Source organism: Trematomus bernacchii, unplaced genomic scaffold (assembly GCF_902827165.1).
Source record: "Trematomus bernacchii unplaced genomic scaffold, fTreBer1.1, whole genome shotgun sequence".
NCBI lineage: Eukaryota > Metazoa > Chordata > Actinopteri > Perciformes > Nototheniidae > Trematomus > Trematomus bernacchii.
The window spans coordinates 12,270,909-12,292,190 of NW_022987973.1; the positions used below are offsets into that span (position 1 = coordinate 12,270,909).

A 21,282-nucleotide genomic window follows, 5' to 3' on the forward strand; every position below is an offset into this window, starting at 1 on the left:
GTGGAAATACTTCAACTACAGACACCTTTAACTCAAAGATTTAATGCCAAATATTCAAATTACAACAGGTAACCTATTTTCAGTCACATCAACAGTTTACAAAATACATATTCTTAATACAGAGAAAGCTCAATTCATTACTGTTCATGATTCATTATTTACCTTTATAAATATCACATTTTGTAATGAATGACATATTCCCCATTGCCTTTTTGAAGTTTGCCCCTCACGATTTAGTCCCCCTTCTCTTTCCTCTCGTGCTTCCTCTCCCCCTCGTGCTTTTTGCTCCACGGCCTCGTCGGCCGCCATCAAACACAGATCGGGCTGTAACCATAGCAACTTCACCGCCACCATCATCGCTGTCCTCCCCAGAGCTGCTGTTGCTGCTGGCTCTCTGAGGTAAAGTGTTAGTAGGCTGGGGGACGGCCTTCACTGGCAGAGACTCCTGTCTGCTGCTACTCACATCCTTCAGAGATGGAGGAGGAGGAGGAGATTCAACAACTTCCTCCGACCCCAGAAACCCTCCTCCGGACACGGACCTCCCCACTTCTCTCTCTCCTCCTCCTACTTTCTTCGGACTCTTGCTTGGTGCCTTCCCTTTCTTAGATTTTGATGGGGATGGGGATGGCAGGTCCTCCTCACTGTCCTCTCCCTCGTCTCCCCCCTCCCTCTCCTTCCTCTTCATGCAGGTGACAGCTCTGCGGAGCCGCTGGCTGCGGATCGCCTGCTTCTCCTGTTGCTCCAAGCGGAAGAACGAGTCGATCCGCAGCTGAGTCTAAACCAGAACAGGGATAAAGTGTTAATGATGTAGGAACGATTAAGATGTTTCTGCTTTGCATAAGTGTGCATTGTACTACTTCCTCATTTGCAACTGGATGTTGAAACCATTTTTCTATAACTTTTAGTTGAAGGATATGAGTATGATTTGTTGATGGTGGTTTTAAACACAACATTCAAAGCTGTCTCTCTCCTCCACAGCTCAACAAGGGTAACGGTGCTCCCCGAACTCGAAAAAGTTGATGATTCTTAAATCTATTTTAGCAAAAGTACTCCTGGTTACCTGCTGGGTGTTCAGCTGCTTTATCACAGGCTGAAGAGTGTCCTCTGTCCTCCGACTGCTCCAGCCAAAACGATTCAGACAGAATGTAAAAGACTGGTTAGGGAAACTGCATAAATATAATAAATAAGGACGCCCACACACACACAGACACAGAGAGAAAGGATATTCTTTGATCATGTCGAGTTGTGGCCGCCCCCAGCTGAAGAAGCTGTCGGCCTGGTCCACAGCAGGCTGCAGGTAGGCCTGAGCCACCGCAGGGTTTGGAAACCCAGGATGGAGTTTCAAGGTTCTCAATTTCTTCTTCACCTTAGTGTCCCGAGGATCAGAAGACAGACGCTTGTTCTGCTGGGCCGCTGACCACCATTCCCTTCAGAAAACAAACAATAACCAGGTGATTCAATCTTTAAACATGCAACATTTTGTTCAAAAACTTGATATTGTTTTAATCATAACACATGTTTTCTGTCATACCATCAGTTAATGAAAATGTTTGAGCCACAGACCCATTTTTTAATTAAGGAAATAATCAAGATAATATTGTATTTGAAAGATTTTGGCCAGGATAGTTACTGTCTAACAAATTCCATATTTACACAGGTAAATATAAAACTACTGGAGCCTCAAACATGTCATAAAGAGATGAATAAATAAGCCATACATTTATTTACAGTCACAGTAGATTGAGATTGGAGGGATTAAGAGTAAAAGAAAAAGATGTCAGGATGATCAAGATAGATAGAAAGATGAATAAGCAGACTGCACATGCATACCATAAAATACATCAAGATCAAAACCTCTTTAACTAACCTTAACTGTGTGAGTGGCTCCAAGCCCGGCCCTGTGAACTCGTTCAGTAACTCCATGCCCGTCACATACCCGACCCCCGGCAGACCCTCTGTGTAGTCGCTGCCCAGCAGGTAGGCCAGGTTTATCAGTTTAGTCCTGTCCAGACCTGAGAGGGAGACAGAGAGGGAGACAGAAACCACATTATCATTTACAACTTAAAATGAAAGAGTTCAAGTCATTGGAACAATGTAAACAGTGTCGAAATCTGTCCAAAAATATATAAAAGTGTTCTGAATGTATTTAGCATCAGTAATCAAATAAAAAAAGGGAATATTGCTCTCATATGATCTTATAGACTATACATTGAAACTAAGTCCGGCTTGTACTGTGAGCCGTAGGGTCGCCGGTTCAATTTCCCGAACAGACCTAAATATGGAGTGTGGACTTGGAGAGGTCCCAGTTCACCTCCTGGGCCCTGCCGTGGTGACCCTTCCCCCCCACCACCAATTGCTCCCCGGGCGCTGTACACTGCTCCTACTACTAGGATGGGTTAAACTCAGAGGTGTGCGCTGTGTGCATATGTGTGAGAATTAAAGAAGGCTTCATCCTCCGATTCTATCCATCTATCTAAGACCAGTTTAACAGTTAACAAAAAAAAGAGGACAAAAGGAAATCTTTTCTTAAACTTGTTAAAAAATTGCAAACTATTAAAAACATGTGATTGAAAGCACTGACCCAGTTGGTTCTGCAGGTCACTGTATTGGAAGTGTTCAACATATTTGTCCTGGTTGAAGAAGTTCCTGTAGACGTGTCTCCCTCCAAACAGCCACACGTCGGAGTCGTCTGTGATGGTCCCGTTAGTGTGGTCAGCGCGGTCCAGTGCCGCACACTGAGCCTCGGCCTCCATCGGAGCCACCAGGTACGGCACGCCAAACAGCCGCAGCAGCTCCTGGAACCAGAGAGGGAAACATATTATTCACAAAAAAGTATTTATCAAGACACAATGTCCAAAACTGTTGTTGGTTCATACTGAAACTTCTGATAACACTGAAACTTTTTGCCAGGATTTAAATGATCTTTTGCACTGCACTCTGACCGACAACCTTTTTATAATGTGCGAGTATCTGTAGTTATCTAAGAAATACATTGTCTCTTAGCAGCATTATCCAAACAGCCAGTGAGTTTAATAAAGAACTGGCCATTTAGGGTTTTAAATTACATGGGGATTTAAAAAAAGAGAAGATGCTGACAGTGTGTGACATCTGAGAGTGTGAGTGAGTTGACAGACACATTCACACACTAACACATACACTTGCATCAAAGATTGTAAAGTAATACTCTCTGCACATCTTTGGCAGAGGCGCCACAGATACATGTGTCCCACTGTTGGCCTTACGCCTTCTGTAGGCGTCTTCTCTCTATTGCCATATCTCAGGTGTGAGGGTGGAGTGCTTGTGTGGTTAAGTCTGTAAGTGCTGTCTTTGGTTCACCTGGCTCTCAAGCTGCATCTGCCCGGTGACTGTGTTGGCCATCCTCTCCTGCTGCTGTTTCAGCTCCCTCAGGCTGCTCTGCTCCACCTGCAGAGAGCTCTCCAGAGCCTGCAGCTCTTCCTGCAGAAAACACACACACACACACACACACACACCTTTAGCCGTGCCTCATACACATCACATCACTGAATGAATACTCACCCTAAAGCACAGCTGCCAAATTCAACCACATCACTCAAAAAACATCTAGATTTCTGCTTTTCCATGCTGCAGCCCCATGCAGTTTGCATGAACAGACACCTCTGCTATACTGCAGATACAGAAAGTGTTCTTGCCGGTGATAGGCTTAATCAGCGTTGTGTGAATGTGTTTGGCATGGCTTGAATGTAAAAGCCATTCTTATGCATTTAAAGCCCTGCATTACAGCTTCGAGGGAATGGCCAGTCGAAAGAAAATGGGGAAGCGTTATGTAGAGGGGGGGTTAATTATGCATTCACTTTAAAATAGGTATTAACATTGAGGTCAAATTCTCGCAGGCAGGAATGCTTACCACATCAAAGTGTTCCCATTCATTGACCGCTGGAGTTGAGCTGGATTCTGTCTCTGTGCCCTCCTCTAACTCTTCCTCTTCACTCTGTATTTTCCTCTCTTCTTCTTCCTCTACTTGTAAAGCAGCAGCTGGAACCTCTGTCAAACCTTTCTTGGACTCTTCTTCTTGCTCGGCCTTATTGACCTCATCCGGAGGTCCTTTGTCTCCAGTAATCACAAGTGAATCATCTGTTTCCTCCTCTTCAAATTCTTCATCTGACACCTCGATGAAGCTTTCTGGGAAAACATGAAAAGAGCACTTTTTGTTCATATTTGCCCAATAACACAAAAATGTGGGATCTTAACCCTGACTGTTACTGCACCTTCTGAGTCGCTCTCCTCGCTGCGCTGCAACTTCACATCATCTCCATTCCTCTCCTCTAGAGCTTCTATCACCTTATTGCTCTCCTGCTTTAACAGCACAGGATGTCCCGCCTCCCTCTCTGCACTGAGAGGTTTCACACACAGTGCAGCAGAGGGATTGTTCGATAATGTGATTTGACTGGAAGCAGCAGCACCCTCTGGCTTTGACATCAACCCGTGCTCTGATTCTCTTCCCTCCAGTTCTTCTTGTCCTCTACTGCCAATCTTCATATCCTCTGCCAACTTTCCTTTCTGCGTCTCCCCTTCCGAGCTCAGCCCTGTTTTGTGAGGTTGTTGCAGTGGTGCAAAGTGAACAGCCTTATTTCTTTCCCCAATTACAGCCTCGGTCTCATCTTCAGAACTACTATCAAGCAAAACGTCTTTCACATGTACACTTTGGCCTGTTTTTCCTGGGTTTCCCTTAAAATCGGATGTTCCTTTTGGCAAAGTGTCTGGTTCTTCCTCTGAGCTGCTGATGACCACGTGAGGCGCAGGAGGAGGAACGTTAACCTGCAGTTTGGTGGCCGTGCTGTTGATGAAAGTCCCGTGTCGAGCAAAGCCACCTTCTTCCTCAGCGAGAGCTTGTTGGATTGCGAGCAGGGTCCGGGGGGACACACCCCCTTCCTTCCTGTCTTGGTCCACCTTGTCCTCGTCTGAGCTGTCATCCATTGCACCTTGGATCGCCTTGAGTGTACGAGGTGAGGGTGGGGATGTGTCTCCAAAAGAAGGTTTGGAGACAGAGGGTTTGGAGACAAAGGGTTTGGACACAGAGGGTTTGGAGTCTTCTGAGGCGTGACCCCACCCGTCTGGCCCCTCCTCTGCTACAGGACGCCACAGGGGCTCCGGTCTGTCCACCGCTCGTCTCTTAGAGCCCGTCAGGACGCTGCCGGCCCAGGCTGCAGCTGCAGGGCGGCTCTCAGGGGCGGGTTCTATCTTTTTGGAGCCTATGTGAGCAAAGTGTAAGTGTTTTAAACAAGTCTGCATTTTATGGATCACAAGGACCGATACAGGAAAACATTCCTGCTCACTGCCATAACTCTATATAACAAATCACCTCTGGCTGGCAGATACCTCACTGCTCCATAGCTTCTCTTTGGATAACTGGACTCACTGTACATTTTATTTATAATGTAATATTTCATTCATACACTCTAAATGTAAATAATATCCTGCTTTATATTGTGTCTAAAGCCCTTCAATCGTGTTTTATTATCAGAGTTTATAGATTTTTTATCTTCACGGCCTACTGTATATTTTCTACTTTTTAATGCTGCTTTAATTCAATTTTGAGATGTTTAAATTCTAGTATTGTTCATTTCTACTCTTTAATTTCTACTTATGTGCAATGTCTTGTTGGTTTTTATGCTGCTGCAAAGCAAACATTTCCCAAATTGGGATCAATAAAGTACCTCTTATCATATCTTACGATAGTCTCTTTCAACAAAGAGAAAACCCACAATTGTTGCAAAATGTACTTTACAACACCACTAAATTCGTTTTTTGCAGAGATTTAAATTATGTTTAAGATTAGTAATGAATAACCCTGAACAATTAGTCTGCTTAACTGTATCCTAAAGTGACACTGTTTAATAATACCAATGTGGGCAGTGACTGTTTGAGAAATGAACTGATAGTTGATCAATTTCCTGTAAAATACTGAGAAACTGAGTAAACACACCCTCATAAATGTCCTCACCTTTAATAAGTATGTAGTGGGAATTGTCCTCTGAAACCAGGCGGCGTGACTCCACGCTGTGACTCTGCTGGTCCCCGTCCTGTTGGAAGAGCTGTGGAGCGCTGCCGGCACTCAGCTGGCACATCTCGCTCTCCACGCCCCGCAGACGCTGGTTCAGATGGTTCCTCTGCAGCAGGCCGGCCAGCTGGTACTGTGAGAAGTCTCCTGAGCGCTAAGAGAAAGTGAAGAAGAGTCAGCGTTATTGAACAGGCTATGGGAGAGTGTGTGTGTGTTAGTGAATAAGAGTGAACAGTACCTCTGGGGGTTTCTGGTACATGGTCCGACGCCTTTTGGAAAACTCTTTCATTTCTTTGAGTATCTCATGTTTCATTTCAAGCGGCATGCTGGCAAACTCTTCTGAGTTGATGTTCACTGAGTTAGGGTTTTCATATAATTCTCCCTGAAACACAGTAAGCTGATGTCAATTATGATACTGGGCAATAATACAAAGAAAGGCTGAAGGATGAAGCCAACCAACACAAGAACATCTGAATAATGTGATGTTTAATGTTTATTTTCCTTGGCAAAACTACTTTTTTGCAACACAGCCACAACCACAAAGCAATGATAAAATATAATTAAAACAAAAATTCAATCCATATTCGCAAAACAGAGTAGCATTTTTAAAGTAAAAAAAGTGTTGTGGTGGTGGTGGTGATATGGACCGTGATACATTTATGCATGTCATACATTTACCTGATACATATGATATCCCTCATCTGTCTCATCTGTCTCCTCCAACTCTTTCTCCTCCTCCTCCTCTGAACTGCAAGAACAAAACACATTAACATATATATGGGAAATGACTGTACTATCCAAAGTGCGTCTCATGGCTCTCCTATCTAACACACATGAACAGGCTTTCTAGCCTCAACTGCAAACAATGGATGAAAGACTGAGGAGTGTACTGTAGATATTCTGATTGGATTCTTCACAACTGTATCCAAAAGACCTAGTGAATAGTAACCTTCCGAGGCCTCTGACCTGCTTTTGTCTTTCTCCTCTGCAGCTGGCAGGGCTGGCAGAACGTACATGTCGTCCACTTCATCTCTCCTCACAGTGGAGAGGCTGGGTAGAGGATCCTTACTGTGAAAGAAAAAAAATAAGGGTACTTTAAACAAAACCAGTTGAGGTTACAATGACTCTACAAAGAGACTGTGTTCCAACACATACTCCATACGTCTAACATTTCCAGACTTCCCTGCAGATTTTTTTGACCATAATTGACCTGGTTACTATGGGAGGATGCAACGGATGCTGTGACAAGTCTACATTGCTTTGTGTCTTGCATATGGTTTACAAGTGTTGCCTGGGTGCTGTTTAGCTCTCTCTTCCTGTAAAGAATCATTTGCCAACCAGGCTTTATATTTTGGAAAACATATTTTTGTTCCCACACCAGTCTAGACAAATACACAGACAGATTGACTGCCTGCTCCACATGCCATTAAAAACAGTCTGCTTGTACGATCAATGACATTTTAAAAACTCTGAAGTGTATATTTCTGAAAATAGAATAGGGGCAACAGTCTGGAAACATATATTTTGTCTGTACCTTTTTCAATAATTATCCAGATGTGAAAACGACAGTAAAACTAGTTCAATACATTTCCATACTGGGTAGCAACCTTGAAGAGTAGACAATTTATCTTGTCGTTTTTTTTTTTATAAAGGATTTATTAAGACAGCAGCTAAGTAGAGAACGAGAGAAAACCATCCCTCCACTTGTACAACCACCTCTCCCTTACCTGGCGTCTCCAAGTGCAGCTTTGATAGCTTGTCTCTTCAGGAACGTCTTGAGGAGTTTATCATTCGTCTGTTTGGACTCTTGGGTCAGCTCCTCTTTCCTCTGCCTCCTCAAAGCCTGCAGAAAAGCCACAGCTATGTTAAAGGACAACATATGTGGGGGAATCTCATCCATTTGGGAGAATACTTTTAAATAATGAACAAAGCCTGCTTATGTGGTTCTTCAGAGAGCACTGTACGTACCAGAGTCTGTTTCTTCAGCAGCGGTGCGTCCCCATCAAACACAAATACGGGCCTGATGCGGAAGAAGAGCAGCTTACAGACGCGGTGGAAGAGAGTGAGGAGGTGGGCGTTCTGCACACTGTTACCTTCACGGTCCCTCACCCCTTTCACTGCCTGGTTCAGCCATATACTGATGTCTATGAGGAAGTCTGATTAAGGTAAATGCTACATGATGCACTCGACCACAATCGTAGACAGCAATTAAAATGAGTAAGAACTCGGTTGGTCCAGTATAGAGCCGCACAACTCGCTCTGAACTGTACCAGCAGAGCTTACATGCAAAACCTTGAATGCTGGACATTTGATAAAGTCAGGACGGTTATTCTCCATCTCTCGCTAATTGTCTAAAATGTTATGGTTTGTAACATCAATTTTCATAGAATAGTAATAGACATCATTTTAAATGCAACAAGAGGTCGTTTTTCAGCTGCTGTTAAATAAATGCAGGGCTAAGTACTGTTATGGTAAGAGGAAATACATATGGAATGGTTTACCATCACACGTTACAAATGTTGTATAACACAAGTATACACTTTTACAAATGAGTAAAACATTTGTATCAATCCTTCTATATGCTTTTTCAGTTGTGCTATTATTTTTAAGCTGTATCAAATGTTTTATTGATTATTTAAATATTGTTTTGTTTTTTTATTTGTAGTTTTTTTCCTTTTTGCTTTGGATATTTAATTACTTAAAAGTATAATGTGTGTGTCTAATGTGGACCCTAGGAGGGGTGGTTCCAAACGGATCCACATGAACAAGATCATAATATACCAACAGCCTTCGTCAGACAGGAATATCAGGGAAAGTTATCAATGAGAGACAAATATAAATATATATGACAGCCAGGACAGGATACCAACAGCAAGGATCTTTCCCTCCAGAGTCTCAGGGTTGACGGGCTTCCCTGTGCTCTCCAGCAGCTTCCACAGTCCATGCACTCCCATGATAACTGGAGTTCAAATACTGTGAATATCAAGAAACACACAGCATCAGTTTAACTGTGTCTGACTAATTTAAGCATATTCGTATCGACTCCAAAACCAATAACAAAGAGACGTGCACTATAGGGGCACTTTGCAACGTTTTGTTGTAACACTGTTTTTTGTCCGTGGAGCAATCATGGACTCTACATTAAGGTTCCGCGTTATACATGTCGGTTTACAATCCGCTTTTACATTCAGGGCAGCATACATTTTCTGATCTGATATCAGTTTCACACAAAGTTGGTTCAATAAGACTTCCGATACAACAACATACAAACTGACTGCAGATCAGTCTTGCGTGATGGGTACGGGACGAACTACATGGGTATTTGTTTCCTGAGTGTAACTTGTCAGGCTTTTTTGTCAAATTCTGCTGTTTCAATAACTTGTCCATGTTGAACATATTGTGAAAATACAGGTTACAATAACAACTTGAGGTACTTATCTGTGAACAGTTTTGAACAGGTAACCCGTTGAGGCTTTAGTTTGCAAAAAAGGAGGGGTGTCTTGGCAGGAAGTGTTGCCTGGAATACTAGTTATAGGGCAAATTTACCCTTCTCACTATTCAGCGGCCAACTGTGTCCGGTCCGGTGACGGCAAAAATAAACAGCTTTCGGAGTGCCTACGGTAAATTAATCGAGGACGGTGGACCCATTGTAACTCGGTATGCTATCTATAAATGCTCCCTTATCATCAAATCTTATACCAAATGGAGCTAGTGGAAAGTGTTTGTCTGGGTAGCAAACCGGCAGCTTATCAAAAAGCGGCTACGTTACTGTTTGTTTAACTTCCCGTTAACTGCTTCGGTAGCAAGCACGTTAGCTTACCAGCCAGACAAGCTTTAAATTATACATCCATGTGTTGACTCTGACCTTTAGATAGCGAACTTCTTTGATCGCTGTCACAAACACGGAAGGCTACGAAAACCAAATTACATACTCCTTTGTCTATTGTCACAGGACGAGGAGTCACCTGGTTTCATCTGAACTACCAACTGTTGTTCCTGATTAAAACCGCCACCACCATGACTGCTGCTGTGAGAGGTATGTTTGTTTTTTGTTCAAGTTTTTCATATCATACCTGTGTTGTCGTTTTCAACAAACGGAGATTTCGGTTCAGAATTGTATTACTACACTGAACAACTGGGACACACCTCTTGTTTGTATGAGTCTTGTCGTTTTTCTTCTAATTTATATGAATATTGCTATGAAAATGGGGCAGTTTGTCATGTGACCCAATATATGCAGCATTGTTTAACTAAACTGCACAAGAGGGATACACATTTTTGAATAGGACTTTAGTGCTTTTTCACATTTTAGTGGGTACCAAAAAAAAATCAAGTTTCAACACTCCAACATGCTGCTGGTGAGGGTAGTGGAGGCTATTCCTTAGCGTCTTTTGACACCTAAATGTTAAATTGTGCAATACAAATTGTGTTTTATTAGATTCTTCACACCTGCTTTTAAAGTGGTTTGCTTCTGATGTTATCTTAGTACACAGTAAAGTTTAAGGTGTAAACTCTTTTCTCCTTTATTGCAGGCTCTGCCAGAGGGCCTATTCGAAGCGCTGGCGATGGCATGGAAACTGAAAAAGCGCTAACTACTATCCTCGAGGTTATCACAGATACACTACCACCTGGTCCATCTGCTGTTCCCCTCCTGAAGGCATCTAACCCTAAGCACAGCCCAAAAGCTACCCGTCCTGCTCCCCCTGAGCCTCTCGGAGTGCTCCACCTGGGCAAAGTGAGTCGAGAGGCCTGCACAGAGGTGGAGGCTGTGAGGATCATCGTCCCACGTGCAGCTATTAGCCGGCGCATCCGAACAAAACCTCCTGAGGGCAAAGGGGAGGCGTGGCAACAGGCTGAAGAGCAGGGCTCTCCCCCGCGGCCTCTTGTGGATGACTGGAGAAAACAGATGGAGAAGCTGCAGAACTCTGAACGACGGCTACTGCAGGACAAGGAAGGCCTCTCCAATCAGCTCCGAGTGCAGACAGAGGTGAGACCCCTCAGGAAGCAGATACTGTTTGGTTTTTCCTTCAGGTGAAAATAAAGGCCTTTTTTCATTCAGTTGTAAGATGAATTTGGTAAACCTTTTTCATTCCGTGTGCTAGGTGAACCGTGAGCTGAAGAAACTGCTGGTTGCATCGGTCGGTGATGACCTACAGTACCACTTTGAGCGTCTGTCGCGGGAGAAGAACCAGCTGATCCTGGAGAACGAGGCTCTGGGTCGATGTCATGCACACACCGCAGAGCAGCTGGAGCGAATGAGCATCCAGTGTGACGTTTGGAGGAGCAAGTTCCTGGCTAGCAGGTATGAATAACAGACCAAATAATTGTGACATTTAAATGGTTGGAAAAAACAACATTTCATCCCTTTTCATCATTTTTTTTAACAAATACGATTTAAAAAAAGATTGTTCTTCACAGCACTACCGTTATCATGGTGAATAAACACTTGTTTTCACTTCAGAGTCATGGCGGATGAGCTGACGAATGCCAGAGCCACTCTGCAGAGACAGAACAGAGAAGCACAAGGAGCCATTCAGGACCTGCTGATGGAGAGAGAAGACTTCTCCAGAAACATGGTGCTCACTCACAGGTAACATACAGTATACCGTTAACCACAAAATGAAGTACATATTTGATAATAATAGTTTGCAATACAGATGGCGATTAGATAAAGACGAATGCTTGAACTCTTTTAAATTTGACGTTGCTCTATTGTGACCTTTAATCCACCCAACAGATAAAGATTAAATAAAGTTCTAGCTCCACTTAAGGATTTTACTTAAAGATTGTAAGCACTTTTTTTGTAGGTGTCCACTCTGGTGCATTTGTGCAAGAGTTAGCTCTACTAGCTGTATATATAGACACACATCGTTTTTGCTTTTTGGACATGGGTATAGTTCTTTTTAATTAGCCATGTAGTCTCAAGTAACTTTTAACAAAGCAAGGATCCTGCATGTACAATTCATCTCACTGCATAAGAATGGGTGAGCCATAGCACAAAACATTTATAGATTAAACATTACAATAATCTTTTACAGATAAGGTTCAAAGGTCACAGCTTAGCCACTGATGGTTTGTACATCAACCTAGGCTGCTGATCAGGCACAACTGAAAACAGATCGGCCTCGCTCGGTACTGCTAGGCCGCGTTGGGCCTTGTTAGGGCCGGCTCACTTCATGCTGCGCTTCCATTACAGTTTAGGAACTGGGGTAGTTACTATAGTAACGCAGTGTAGGCGGAGCCGTGACGTCATCTTCAATGAGAACCCCAGAAAAACAACACAGCCGTTAGCTGTTAGCACTCAGAGCTCACAGCTCCTCATATCTGTTCAGAAACTAGACAAAAGTTAAACAAGTACAAACCACAGACTGCCTGTGTCATGGCGAATACAGTCGCTGGTTTATTTATGTCTGTATAGGCCGTTGTTGTGAGTGTGGACGGTCGGAGCATATATTGCGTTAGCTTAGCCGATCTCCATCTAGAAAACACGCATTTTAAAAGGTTTTTCGCCTGCCGTCTGTCTGCAGACTTGTCAAAGCATTAATTCATGGTTTTTACTAACCGGTATCAGTATGTTGTTACTTCGGCATCATTTTGAAACGTGTATTACAATTAAATCACGGTCAAATATGTTCATCTTGTTGTAGTTGTAGCCCCCTTGCCCGCGAACTCAGCCCTGTTTGTTGGCCCCGATAGAACCACGATTTTGTCGGGCCAGAAAAGAGGTGAAAAAGTACCCCCGGGCCAGAACTAGGCATAGTGGAAGCGCAACCAAAAACGGGCCCGGCACGACACGGCACGCTTAAACCGAGAGTTTGTGTTGCTTTCCTGTGGTCAGATCTCTGGAGCAGCTCCTCGTGTCTCTGCAGTGGGGACGTCAGCAGACATACTACCCCAGTGCACAGCCCCTCAGCACAGGAGAGCTGTCAGCAGCCAATCACAAGCTAGCAGACGCCATCAACTCCCACCTGCTAGGCAACACCACCACCACAACAACCACCAGCAGCAGCAGCAGCAGCAGCAGTGCAGCCGCTGAGCAGCTCTGCAGCACTCCGGCTGAGAAGATGGCCGAGAAGGTACAAATTCCACATCCTTCTACAAAAATTACAATTATATAACATTTGTCCAGTGCTTAAAACATTTTCTGTTTTGTATTTTAGGTGCTGAAGAGTTTAGATCCAATTTCCTGTACAGAAAACAATGCTGACCCCCCGCTTTGTGACACTTCCTCTGGTTTTCTGAGCAATAAGAAGAGCATCGGCAGGTTTCACCCCTACACTCGCTATGAGAATATTACCTTTAACTGCTGCGAGCGTTGCACTGGAGACATTCTGGTGCTGTGAGGACAACGAGACATTCTGGTGCTGGAGAGGACATCGGGATACGGCAAAACATCCCAATGGGACAACGTTCATTTCAAATGACAGATCTTAACAGGACTGTACTCTGGAGAACATGTATTGAGTGACTTTATTCAGCACCAGAGGTTACCTTTCTCTCCATCAGTATCAGTCCTTCTACCCATATCAGCTTTGTTTTTAAACAACCTGCTGTTTTGTTGCTCTCCTCAACTTGAGGGATCATGATGTGAAAGTGATGATGAATGCATTTCAGAGCCATTGCATCCTGGTTTAAACTATTGAGAGTTGTATTTATTGCTGGGATGTGAGGTCAAGAGGAGTCAGTGTTACATGGTGAACAGACGCCGTTAGGGTGTCTGCTTATCCAAACTTGAACATTATACTACTATGTTTTAAATTGTATTTATCCATTACTGTAAATAGTCAATGTGCAATAGAGCAAACAAGACATCCTATTGTGGAAACACCCTTGGGCAAGCTAACAAACCGTAAATTAGCTAATTGAAGTCAAACATTTGTACCTTTTTTCAAATCAAAAAAAGAAGTGATGATGCCTCTTACACTTACATTCAGGGGGTGGCCCTAATTTTGCATTATGACATGCTATTATATATTTTGTATAATGCATGTTGCAAAGGCCTTTGAATATATATAAAATCCTTTGGAAGTTGTTTGACGGTACTACAATAGACTTATTGTACATACACGCGAGTCCACTTATTTGCAAAGAGTTTAAAAGACAAAAAAAAAATCTTAAGAAATTCCAACAACTTTTTAAATGATTGCTAATGTGTTTTCATGAATCATGGCATTGTTAAGTGATTCATTTTGTAATGCATAGTTTAAAAACTGATTTGAAGACGTTTGCTGTTGCTTTGGAATACACTACTATGAAATGAATGATAGTAATAAACTGCACATGCCTTTTTGACATTTTCTCAAACCGAGCTGTAACATACTTTGGTTTATTTCATTTGTATTGAACAGTTTGCATTGATAGTGTATACTTTACAGTGAAAACAATACCAGAAAACATTTATACATCTTTTTCATTTTCCATATCAGATCAAAAATAAAGACCAAAGATGTTTGTACCTCTTTTTAAATGTCTTGTTTACATCAGAAATCAGTAAAGAAATGCATTCTGTAAGAACAAATGACTACCTATTACAACTCTTTAATCACCAATTGTCTATGCTTGACATTTCCTCAGACAGTGCATGTAAATGTTTCATTATTATCCCAAGTTTGAATTCACTCATCATTCCACTACACCTTTCCTTTGCCATTCTTATTCCCGTTGCTTTTAAATGATGTTCGCATTCCAGCCATTCTGTCTCTACCACTGAATCCAGACTCTTTATGGGTCTTGTAAAGACTTTGGCCCTCATTTTGAAATGTCCTCTCACCAGACCTAAACGGCCTTTCACCATCCTGTCTTGGTCTATCATTGCTAACTCCCTTTACTCTGTTTTTGGGAATCTCTTGCTGTGTCCGTTCATGATGGAAGCCATCGTACTTCCTCTTAGGTACGAACTTCAACGCCTCCTTCCATTTCCCCGTCTCCTTAATTGTGAGCATGATGCGGATCAGCTGGTCCAGAGTTAGATTTTTGGCTCCTATCTCCCAGTTAAGGTACTGATCCAGTGGTAGGCGAGCTGTGGCCAGATTCAGACGCTTGGCATTGGCCAAAGACAAGCCTCGCTGGGCGGACCGGTCCACCAGAGCTCCAATGATGTAGACCTTTGAGTGGTCAAATGTGTGGAGAATATTGGGGGAGTCTGCAGTAAGGTATACGAGTTCTTCACGGGGAAACAGATCAATGTAATGTTTGTCAGAACTGTTGATGAGTATGCGATCCCAGACATCTGCACCATATAGTTTGCTCAGCTCCTTTTGATAGGTCCCGTCTGCCTGTAGGTTGCAAAAGTGGAGGTTGTAGGGTTCAGTGGCACGCCGGTTCCAACCTTCAGCCTCCATCAGCTGATGCACTGTGTTCTCCAACTCCTGCCTGGCCATGTTGGAGGCATAGCTCATGTCAAACACCAGTGGCTGACCGAACCTCATGGCCTGGGCGCTCCTCCAGGCATCGTGCGTGTGTATGGTGCAGTCCCATAACCTGAGCGAAAGTTTGTTTTCAAGCTCAACATCTTCTTTTGGCAATAGTTCCTCCCTTGTGACTTCCCTCTCTGCCTTCTCATTCTGTTTCTTCTCCTTATCTATTTTTTTTTTTTTTTTTGTGGCCCTCTTTGATGGACAGGAACTTGAGGTATTTCTTCCTGGAGGACTTGGTGGTAAGTTTTGCAAGGGCCTGGACCTCTTCATCCGTCATCTCTTCAGGTACAAACTTGCCTGCCTGGCGCCACATAACAACGAGATCCCGAGTTGCCTCCAGTGAATTATCCTTTGAATCTACACCTGGTTCTGTCAGATCGTCATTATCATCACATGCTTCCTCTTTATCACTGACTTGTTTTTCTTCTGATGCTTGGGCTCTCATTACAGATTTCCATTTATCCAGATCTAGTGTCTTTGTGTCATCGGGAATATCTTCTTTTGGCCGGAGGGCGTCTTTCCTCCCCGGGATCCCAGTATTGAAGGAGCGAGCAGGGATGTGTAGCCGGGGATGAGAGGTGCTGCTGACTGGGAGGAAACGTGTGACTTGCCTCTTGGTCACACACGCTGCCGCAAAATGACTTGCTTTCCAGAGTTCATAAAAACCCTGGTTAGCAAAGAGCCGCAACATCGCGCTCTGTCAAAAGTACGGAAACCAAGAAATACAGACGCTGTGTCTTCACGGAACAAAAACGTGTTTGAAAAGCGGAACCCTGTAATTTCCACTTTCATACAAATTAAAGCCAAATCTGCAGCTTGACTCTTTAATATTCCCAAACGTATGTCGCGGCGTTGGTGCTTCTCAAACATTGAGAGAAGGTCACGTTGTATAGACGGTGTCACACTATAATGTGTCGTAGTGAAACGCCACCACATGACATGAACGCACGACTTGGCTCGTCTTATCTTTAACGTTGACATAGCTGGGCCAAAACAAGATCTTCCAATTAATACAATTTTACTTTATTTAAATTATCTAGGAAAGGTTGATATCAATGATAATACAATAACAAATATCTAACGCAATTTCTATGCTATTTCTAGTCGGATTTATTTCAGAGTCGTACAGTGGGAAGAGCTAGCTGACGACTGCAGTCCGCGGAAGCGCTGTCACCATAGATATAAACACTATATGGCTATATGCCATACATTTTTGCATACATTCACAGTACATATTTATTCAGTATGATAGCTGTCTAATAGAAGTTAAATCCATGTCTCACTTATTCTGACAATGTATTTAACCCCAAATAAAAGAACCCAATAAAAAGAGTTGTTAAATAATAGTGAAGTCACGTTGTAATAACAATAATCTCTCTCGGTTCTTTTTCTGCTTTGCCAAAAGCCACTGTGTCAAGTGTCCTAGTAGAGTTGCCGTATGTAGTTGTCCATCTCGCACATGCGCAGTACAGATCGGGCAGGGGGACAGATCGGGTAGTGACAGTGACTATAATAGCTAGCCTTTAAGCCTTGAAAATGAGTTTGTTTTTGCCTAAATTAACTTGCAAAAAAGACATTGATGAAGTTATTAAAGGGGTAGCAGAAAAAGTCGTAGTACTGAGGTTCGGCAGAGATGAGGACTCGATTTGCCTCCATATTGACGAGATTGTAAACAAGATAACTTTATTTTTAAACGGATGCTATGTGTTGGTGTCATGATTGTTTTTTCTAATTTGTCAATTTCTTACCATCCTAGCTGTCAAAAACTGCCCATGACCTGAGTAACATGGCGTCCATCTACATCGTGGATGTGGATAAAGTGCCTATCTACACAAGATACTTTGACATCAGTTACATCCCCTCCACTGTTTTCTTTTTCAACGGACAGCACATGAAAGTGGATTATGGGTAAGTGAAAGAAGGGAACTATTAGTTATAATTATCTGAAGACATACGATTCTTCTTCTCAGAAAGTTTCAAGATGGGGCTATAATTCAGGATTTTCATCATCAACTAATATGCTTAATGTTTCATAATGAGGGATTGTGTAAAAGTTATACTTTGAGTTTAGCATTCGTGCTCTCAGTTAAACACTGAAACATTAGATGCAGAATAAATACAAAATATATATAAATATATCTATAGCCTGCATGATTGATTGCCAACAAATGGTATTTACCTTTTACACATGCTCAAATGCATGTATTGTCATTGACACATTTACAAATACAACCATAGAAAAAACATACTGCGTACATTTAGGAAAATTCCATAACATCAACAAATATAATCACCCAACAAATGTACAGAGCCTTATCTTAACTTAATATGTACCGTCATGTTTTAGTTTTGTAAATAAAAGTGCTTCACAGGTCCCGAGAGGCAAAAGTCCATAGCTCAAGCTATGAAACTAAATAAAAGTAGCGAATATTTACTTTTGAGAAGCCAGCTTTTGCATATATATACCTTAGCTACAACAGATGCCATTCATTGTAAATGAAAAGAGTACGTTTGACTTTATGTTCTCTTTCAGCTCCCCAGATCACACCAAGTTTATTGGCAGCTTCAAGACCAAACACGATTTCATGGATCTGATAGAGGTCATTTACAGAGGAGCCATGCGTGGAAAGATGATTGTCCAGAGTCCCATAGATACTCAAAATATTCCCAAATTTGATCTCCTTTACCATGGGATTTAAAATCAACACCTCCACCTCGTGGCCTTATCCTCAAACAGATTTCACTGAGTGGCTTCGACCACGTCTGACTGATTTACTGAATGGCTTTAATGTCAAAGTAGCTTTAACATTCAAGCAAATATCTGAAGAAAGTTTGATGATAAAGCGTCTGATGTTCATTTTCATATAGAATTGAATTTCCAAAATACACTGCTGTTTACTCCTTGTCCTTTTGCTGTGTTTAAATGTTCCTTGTTGAGTTTTTGACTACTGTTTACAATATAAAACTAAATATATATTTTTTTATCGGTCCCAGTTTCCTTGTCTCTCATGCACGCATCGGGGCACACATTCTAGCCAATGGTTTCACAATATTATCCTGATCTACAGGTAACATTGACACTCAAGTGAAGGCACATTGGGAAAATAAACAAAGAGTCAGCAGGCTTAATACAGATCTAAAATGAATGTTTTACATGATTTTCAAAATGTTTTCTGAGGAAGGAAATGCATTATAGAAAGATGTCTGTTAGCCCTCATGAAGACTGATTAACACTGTTAACATAAACGTGAACAAGAAAAGTCCATAGGGCACCTTTAAAAGTACATTAAGATCTGACAGTACATTCAATAAAACAGGCTTTCTTCAAATGTGTTTATTTATAAAAAGTAAGACATTTCTATCTTTAAAAATATCTTAATATTTCCATAAATGTTGCTGTTTTCTAAATCTTTATCATCATATTGTCTATTTCTTATGTTTGATGGAGAAGATGAGCATTTTTATATACGTCCTTGATTTGTTTGAATTTATTGTTGAATCATATTATCTTGTTTCCCATGTAAAACAGCAGAAATTATGCAATTGTTTTTTCCAATGTATGTGCTCAGTTTTTATAATAAACGTCTTCATTATTTAATCTTGCACCCTTAATTTACAAAATATCTACTTTTTATTTTAAGAGGATATTGCACTATATATTTGATTGAGTTTAAAGGGATCTTTCTAAGTCTAAATACTGGAAACATTTGAGTGATAAAGGTGAAAGTGATCAGCTGCTTATATTTATCAAGCAGTTTAAAACAAAAATCATTCCTATTCAGGTGCTACACAGTACAAGGATAGTATACAATCCTTAAGTAATATACAGTATTTGGTGTTCAAATCAACAATATATATATATAAATATAATTATGTTTAAATTATGTGTGACTTAATATCATGTTAGATTTTGAATATCGTAACTGGTTTTCTCCTGCATGGTTAAAATGCGGTATCACTGTAAAATACTGTCTTTTTTAAATTTACTATATTGTTCTAGCTGTTCTATTACTTGCCTTTCCACCTTGGTTATTATATTTACATTACTGATGACTCCTCATTGTGTAAATATTTTGTGAATGCGTTAATGACCAACCCTACATTATCATCACACTATTGATATTCAAGTATTTGGGCAAAATGTGCCCAGGCCTAGTTGCAACAAAAGCAAATGTCAAAAAAGGGAGAATTAAGAGTATCAAACAGAAACATCAGTACTATACAAGAATGCTGCGATCCTTGTGAAAACAGCCACATATGAGTTTGTACCCCCTGTGGTTTCAAGTTGAACAATTCCCATTTCACCGTATACTACTTTCAATAACACTTTCCTTCAATGTAGGCATTAACTCCAGAAGATGGCAGTAGTACAACTTTAAGGATATAACATAAGCGGTCAATACAAAAAAAAAATACAAATGGACAGGCAATTTACTGAAGCAGAGTTGTGGAGCGGTTTGTCTTTCAGCCATCATTGGGGAGGAATCCGAAATCTGAATTATTTTTGGGAATGTTCATGTTGATGATTTGTGTGTCACACAAGAATATTATATGATTAATAAGGGCTTAATATGAATAGGTACTGAAACGTAGTCCCCTTTAAAAAGTTTTTTTTATTATCCTACAACCCTTTGGGGCAAACAAATGAATAATTAGTCTTGATAATATAAGGAATCTGTAAAAATCTGTTAATTTGTAATAAAGAAATCCTTCAAAAACCATAATTATTGATAGCAACTTCATAAATGTGATTTACTCTGTTTCACATCATTGTGCATTTAATTAATTTTATTATTTTGAATATGTTATGTGCTAAGAAATTGATTCATACATAATTCATATTAATTATTAACGGGTAATGAAAGTAATTGAAGTGCTACAACTATGAATAATTTCAAAAATATATAGTCACAATTCATCAGCCTACAAGACATGAATGTGAATAATAGGATCAATGGGAGAACATTTATAACATTTAAATAGCACTGCCTTTCAAGAGTTTCTTGAGTGAAATGCCCATTCATCTGGATTTTGTTAATACATAATAATAATAATAATAATAATAATAATAATGATAATAATAATAATGATACATTTATTTAGTATAGCACCTTTCACAGAAATAAAATTCACAAAGTGCTTCACAAGAAAGAACAAAAGTTAAAATGAAGACCACAGAAACATGAATACAATAACATCATGAGGCAGAAATTAAGCTTCACATCAAAACAAAACACAGACCACGTAGAGTCCCGAAAGGAACAAACATAAGAACAAAACACACGTTAACATCTCCTCTGTTTACTCAGGATGAAGGCAGACACTGGGGGTCTGCCTCAGGAAGTCCTGCTCCACATCTCCCCCCACTGCCTCTGCTGGACGGTGCTTACGCTTCTTAGGTACCAATGTAATAGTCACTGCAAAGGAAGCAGTAGCTACTTATTTGGTTGTTGTTTGATGTTGTTTTATTCACCACCTGTAGTTTCATATCATACTCTCAGCCGTCTCAGAAGATGAAGCATGTGCAGAGGCAGAATCCATGAGTCTCATGATTTTTCTGTATGTTCTGACTGATTTGCCCTCTTTTAAAGGTTGCATCAACGCATTGCCAATATTGCTACATTATAGAAACCCCACAATATTACCAGTACAAAAAGCAGTCATATGCTGTGTAAAGTCATTCTAACTTTGGGTTTTGTATAGTTTTAATCATTGCCAAAGCAGCTACAGGTAATGTTTTTTGTTATGACAACAATCAAATGAAAATGCTGCAATGTGAACCCAGTGATGAACATGCAGAAAATGTTACATGATTTTGCAGCTTCC

At 41.2% G+C, this 21,282-nt stretch overlaps 4 protein-coding genes across 5 annotated transcripts; 2 read left to right on the forward strand and 2 right to left on the reverse strand.

Annotated features, from left to right (window-relative positions):
* Positions 1–22: 22 nt before the first annotated feature.
* Positions 23–9,172, reverse strand: ercc5 (excision repair cross-complementation group 5). The gene is made up of 15 exons (XM_034117080.1): positions 8,907–9,172; positions 8,009–8,184; positions 7,768–7,883; positions 7,007–7,108; positions 6,719–6,788; positions 6,279–6,422; positions 5,984–6,194; positions 4,248–5,231; positions 3,887–4,161; positions 3,337–3,456; positions 2,582–2,795; positions 1,868–2,012; positions 1,227–1,427; positions 1,061–1,145; positions 23–775 (listed from the first exon to the last, which is right to left on the reverse strand). The coding sequence occupies exons 1-15, from the start codon at positions 8,992–8,994 to the stop codon at positions 227–229; spliced, it is 3,480 nt and encodes a 1,159-aa protein (XP_033972971.1). The 5' UTR covers positions 8,995–9,172; the 3' UTR covers positions 23–226.
* Positions 9,173–9,611: 439 nt separating this feature from the next.
* On the forward strand, positions 9,612–14,495 carry blzf1 (basic leucine zipper nuclear factor 1). 2 transcript variants are annotated; one of them, XM_034116639.1, is made up of 7 exons: positions 9,612–9,697; positions 9,993–10,076; positions 10,573–11,027; positions 11,143–11,342; positions 11,502–11,630; positions 12,879–13,116; positions 13,201–14,495. In XM_034116639.1, exons 2-7 carry the CDS (start codon positions 10,058–10,060, stop codon positions 13,381–13,383), a joined length of 1,224 nt encoding a protein of 407 aa, XP_033972530.1. In that variant the 5' UTR covers positions 9,612–9,697; positions 9,993–10,057; the 3' UTR covers positions 13,384–14,495. The 2 variants fall into 2 exon arrangements, with proteins under 2 accessions (XP_033972530.1, XP_033972531.1); XM_034116640.1 differs by lacking the exon at positions 9,612–9,697 and having other exon boundaries at positions 9,704–10,076.
* Positions 14,351–16,342, reverse strand: trmt10c (tRNA methyltransferase 10C, mitochondrial RNase P subunit). The gene is given in 2 exon segments (XM_034116638.1): positions 14,351–15,630; positions 15,632–16,342. Coding segments are annotated over 2 exon segments (1,476 nt in total). The 5' UTR covers positions 16,148–16,342; the 3' UTR covers positions 14,351–14,670.
* A 568-nt stretch (positions 16,343–16,910) lies between these two features.
* Positions 16,911–19,054, forward strand: txnl4b (thioredoxin-like 4B). The gene is made up of 3 exons (XM_034116087.1): positions 16,911–17,124; positions 17,213–17,364; positions 17,990–19,054. The coding sequence occupies exons 1-3, from the start codon at positions 16,993–16,995 to the stop codon at positions 18,153–18,155; spliced, it is 450 nt and encodes a 149-aa protein (XP_033971978.1). The 5' UTR covers positions 16,911–16,992; the 3' UTR covers positions 18,156–19,054.
* Positions 19,055–21,282: the final 2,228 nt, after the last annotated feature.

Excerpts from the sequence above, each read along its gene's own strand:
- ercc5 (XM_034117080.1), bottom strand. The coding sequence starts at position 8,994 with ATGGGAGTGCATGGACTGTGGAAGCTGCTGGAGAGCACAGGGAAGCCC. Across the intron at positions 8,185-8,906 it reads GGGAAAGATCCTTGCTGTTG|ACATCAGTATATGGCTGAAC; the intron begins GTATCCTGTCCT and ends ACTTCCTCATAG. Across the intron at positions 1,428-1,867 it reads GAGCCACTCACACAGTTAAG|GGAATGGTGGTCAGCGGCCC; the intron begins GTTAGTTAAAGA and ends TGTTTTCTGAAG.
- blzf1 (XM_034116639.1), top strand. Across the intron at positions 11,028-11,142 it reads AGCTCCGAGTGCAGACAGAG|GTGAACCGTGAGCTGAAGAA; the intron begins GTGAGACCCCTC and ends TCCGTGTGCTAG. Across the intron at positions 13,117-13,200 it reads CTGAGAAGATGGCCGAGAAG|GTGCTGAAGAGTTTAGATCC; the intron begins GTACAAATTCCA and ends TTTGTATTTTAG.
- txnl4b (XM_034116087.1), top strand. The coding sequence starts at position 16,993 with ATGAGTTTGTTTTTGCCTAAATTAACTTGCAAAAAAGACATTGATGAA. Across the intron at positions 17,125-17,212 it reads GCCTCCATATTGACGAGATT|CTGTCAAAAACTGCCCATGA; the intron begins GTAAACAAGATA and ends TTACCATCCTAG. Across the intron at positions 17,365-17,989 it reads CACATGAAAGTGGATTATGG|CTCCCCAGATCACACCAAGT; the intron begins GTAAGTGAAAGA and ends GTTCTCTTTCAG.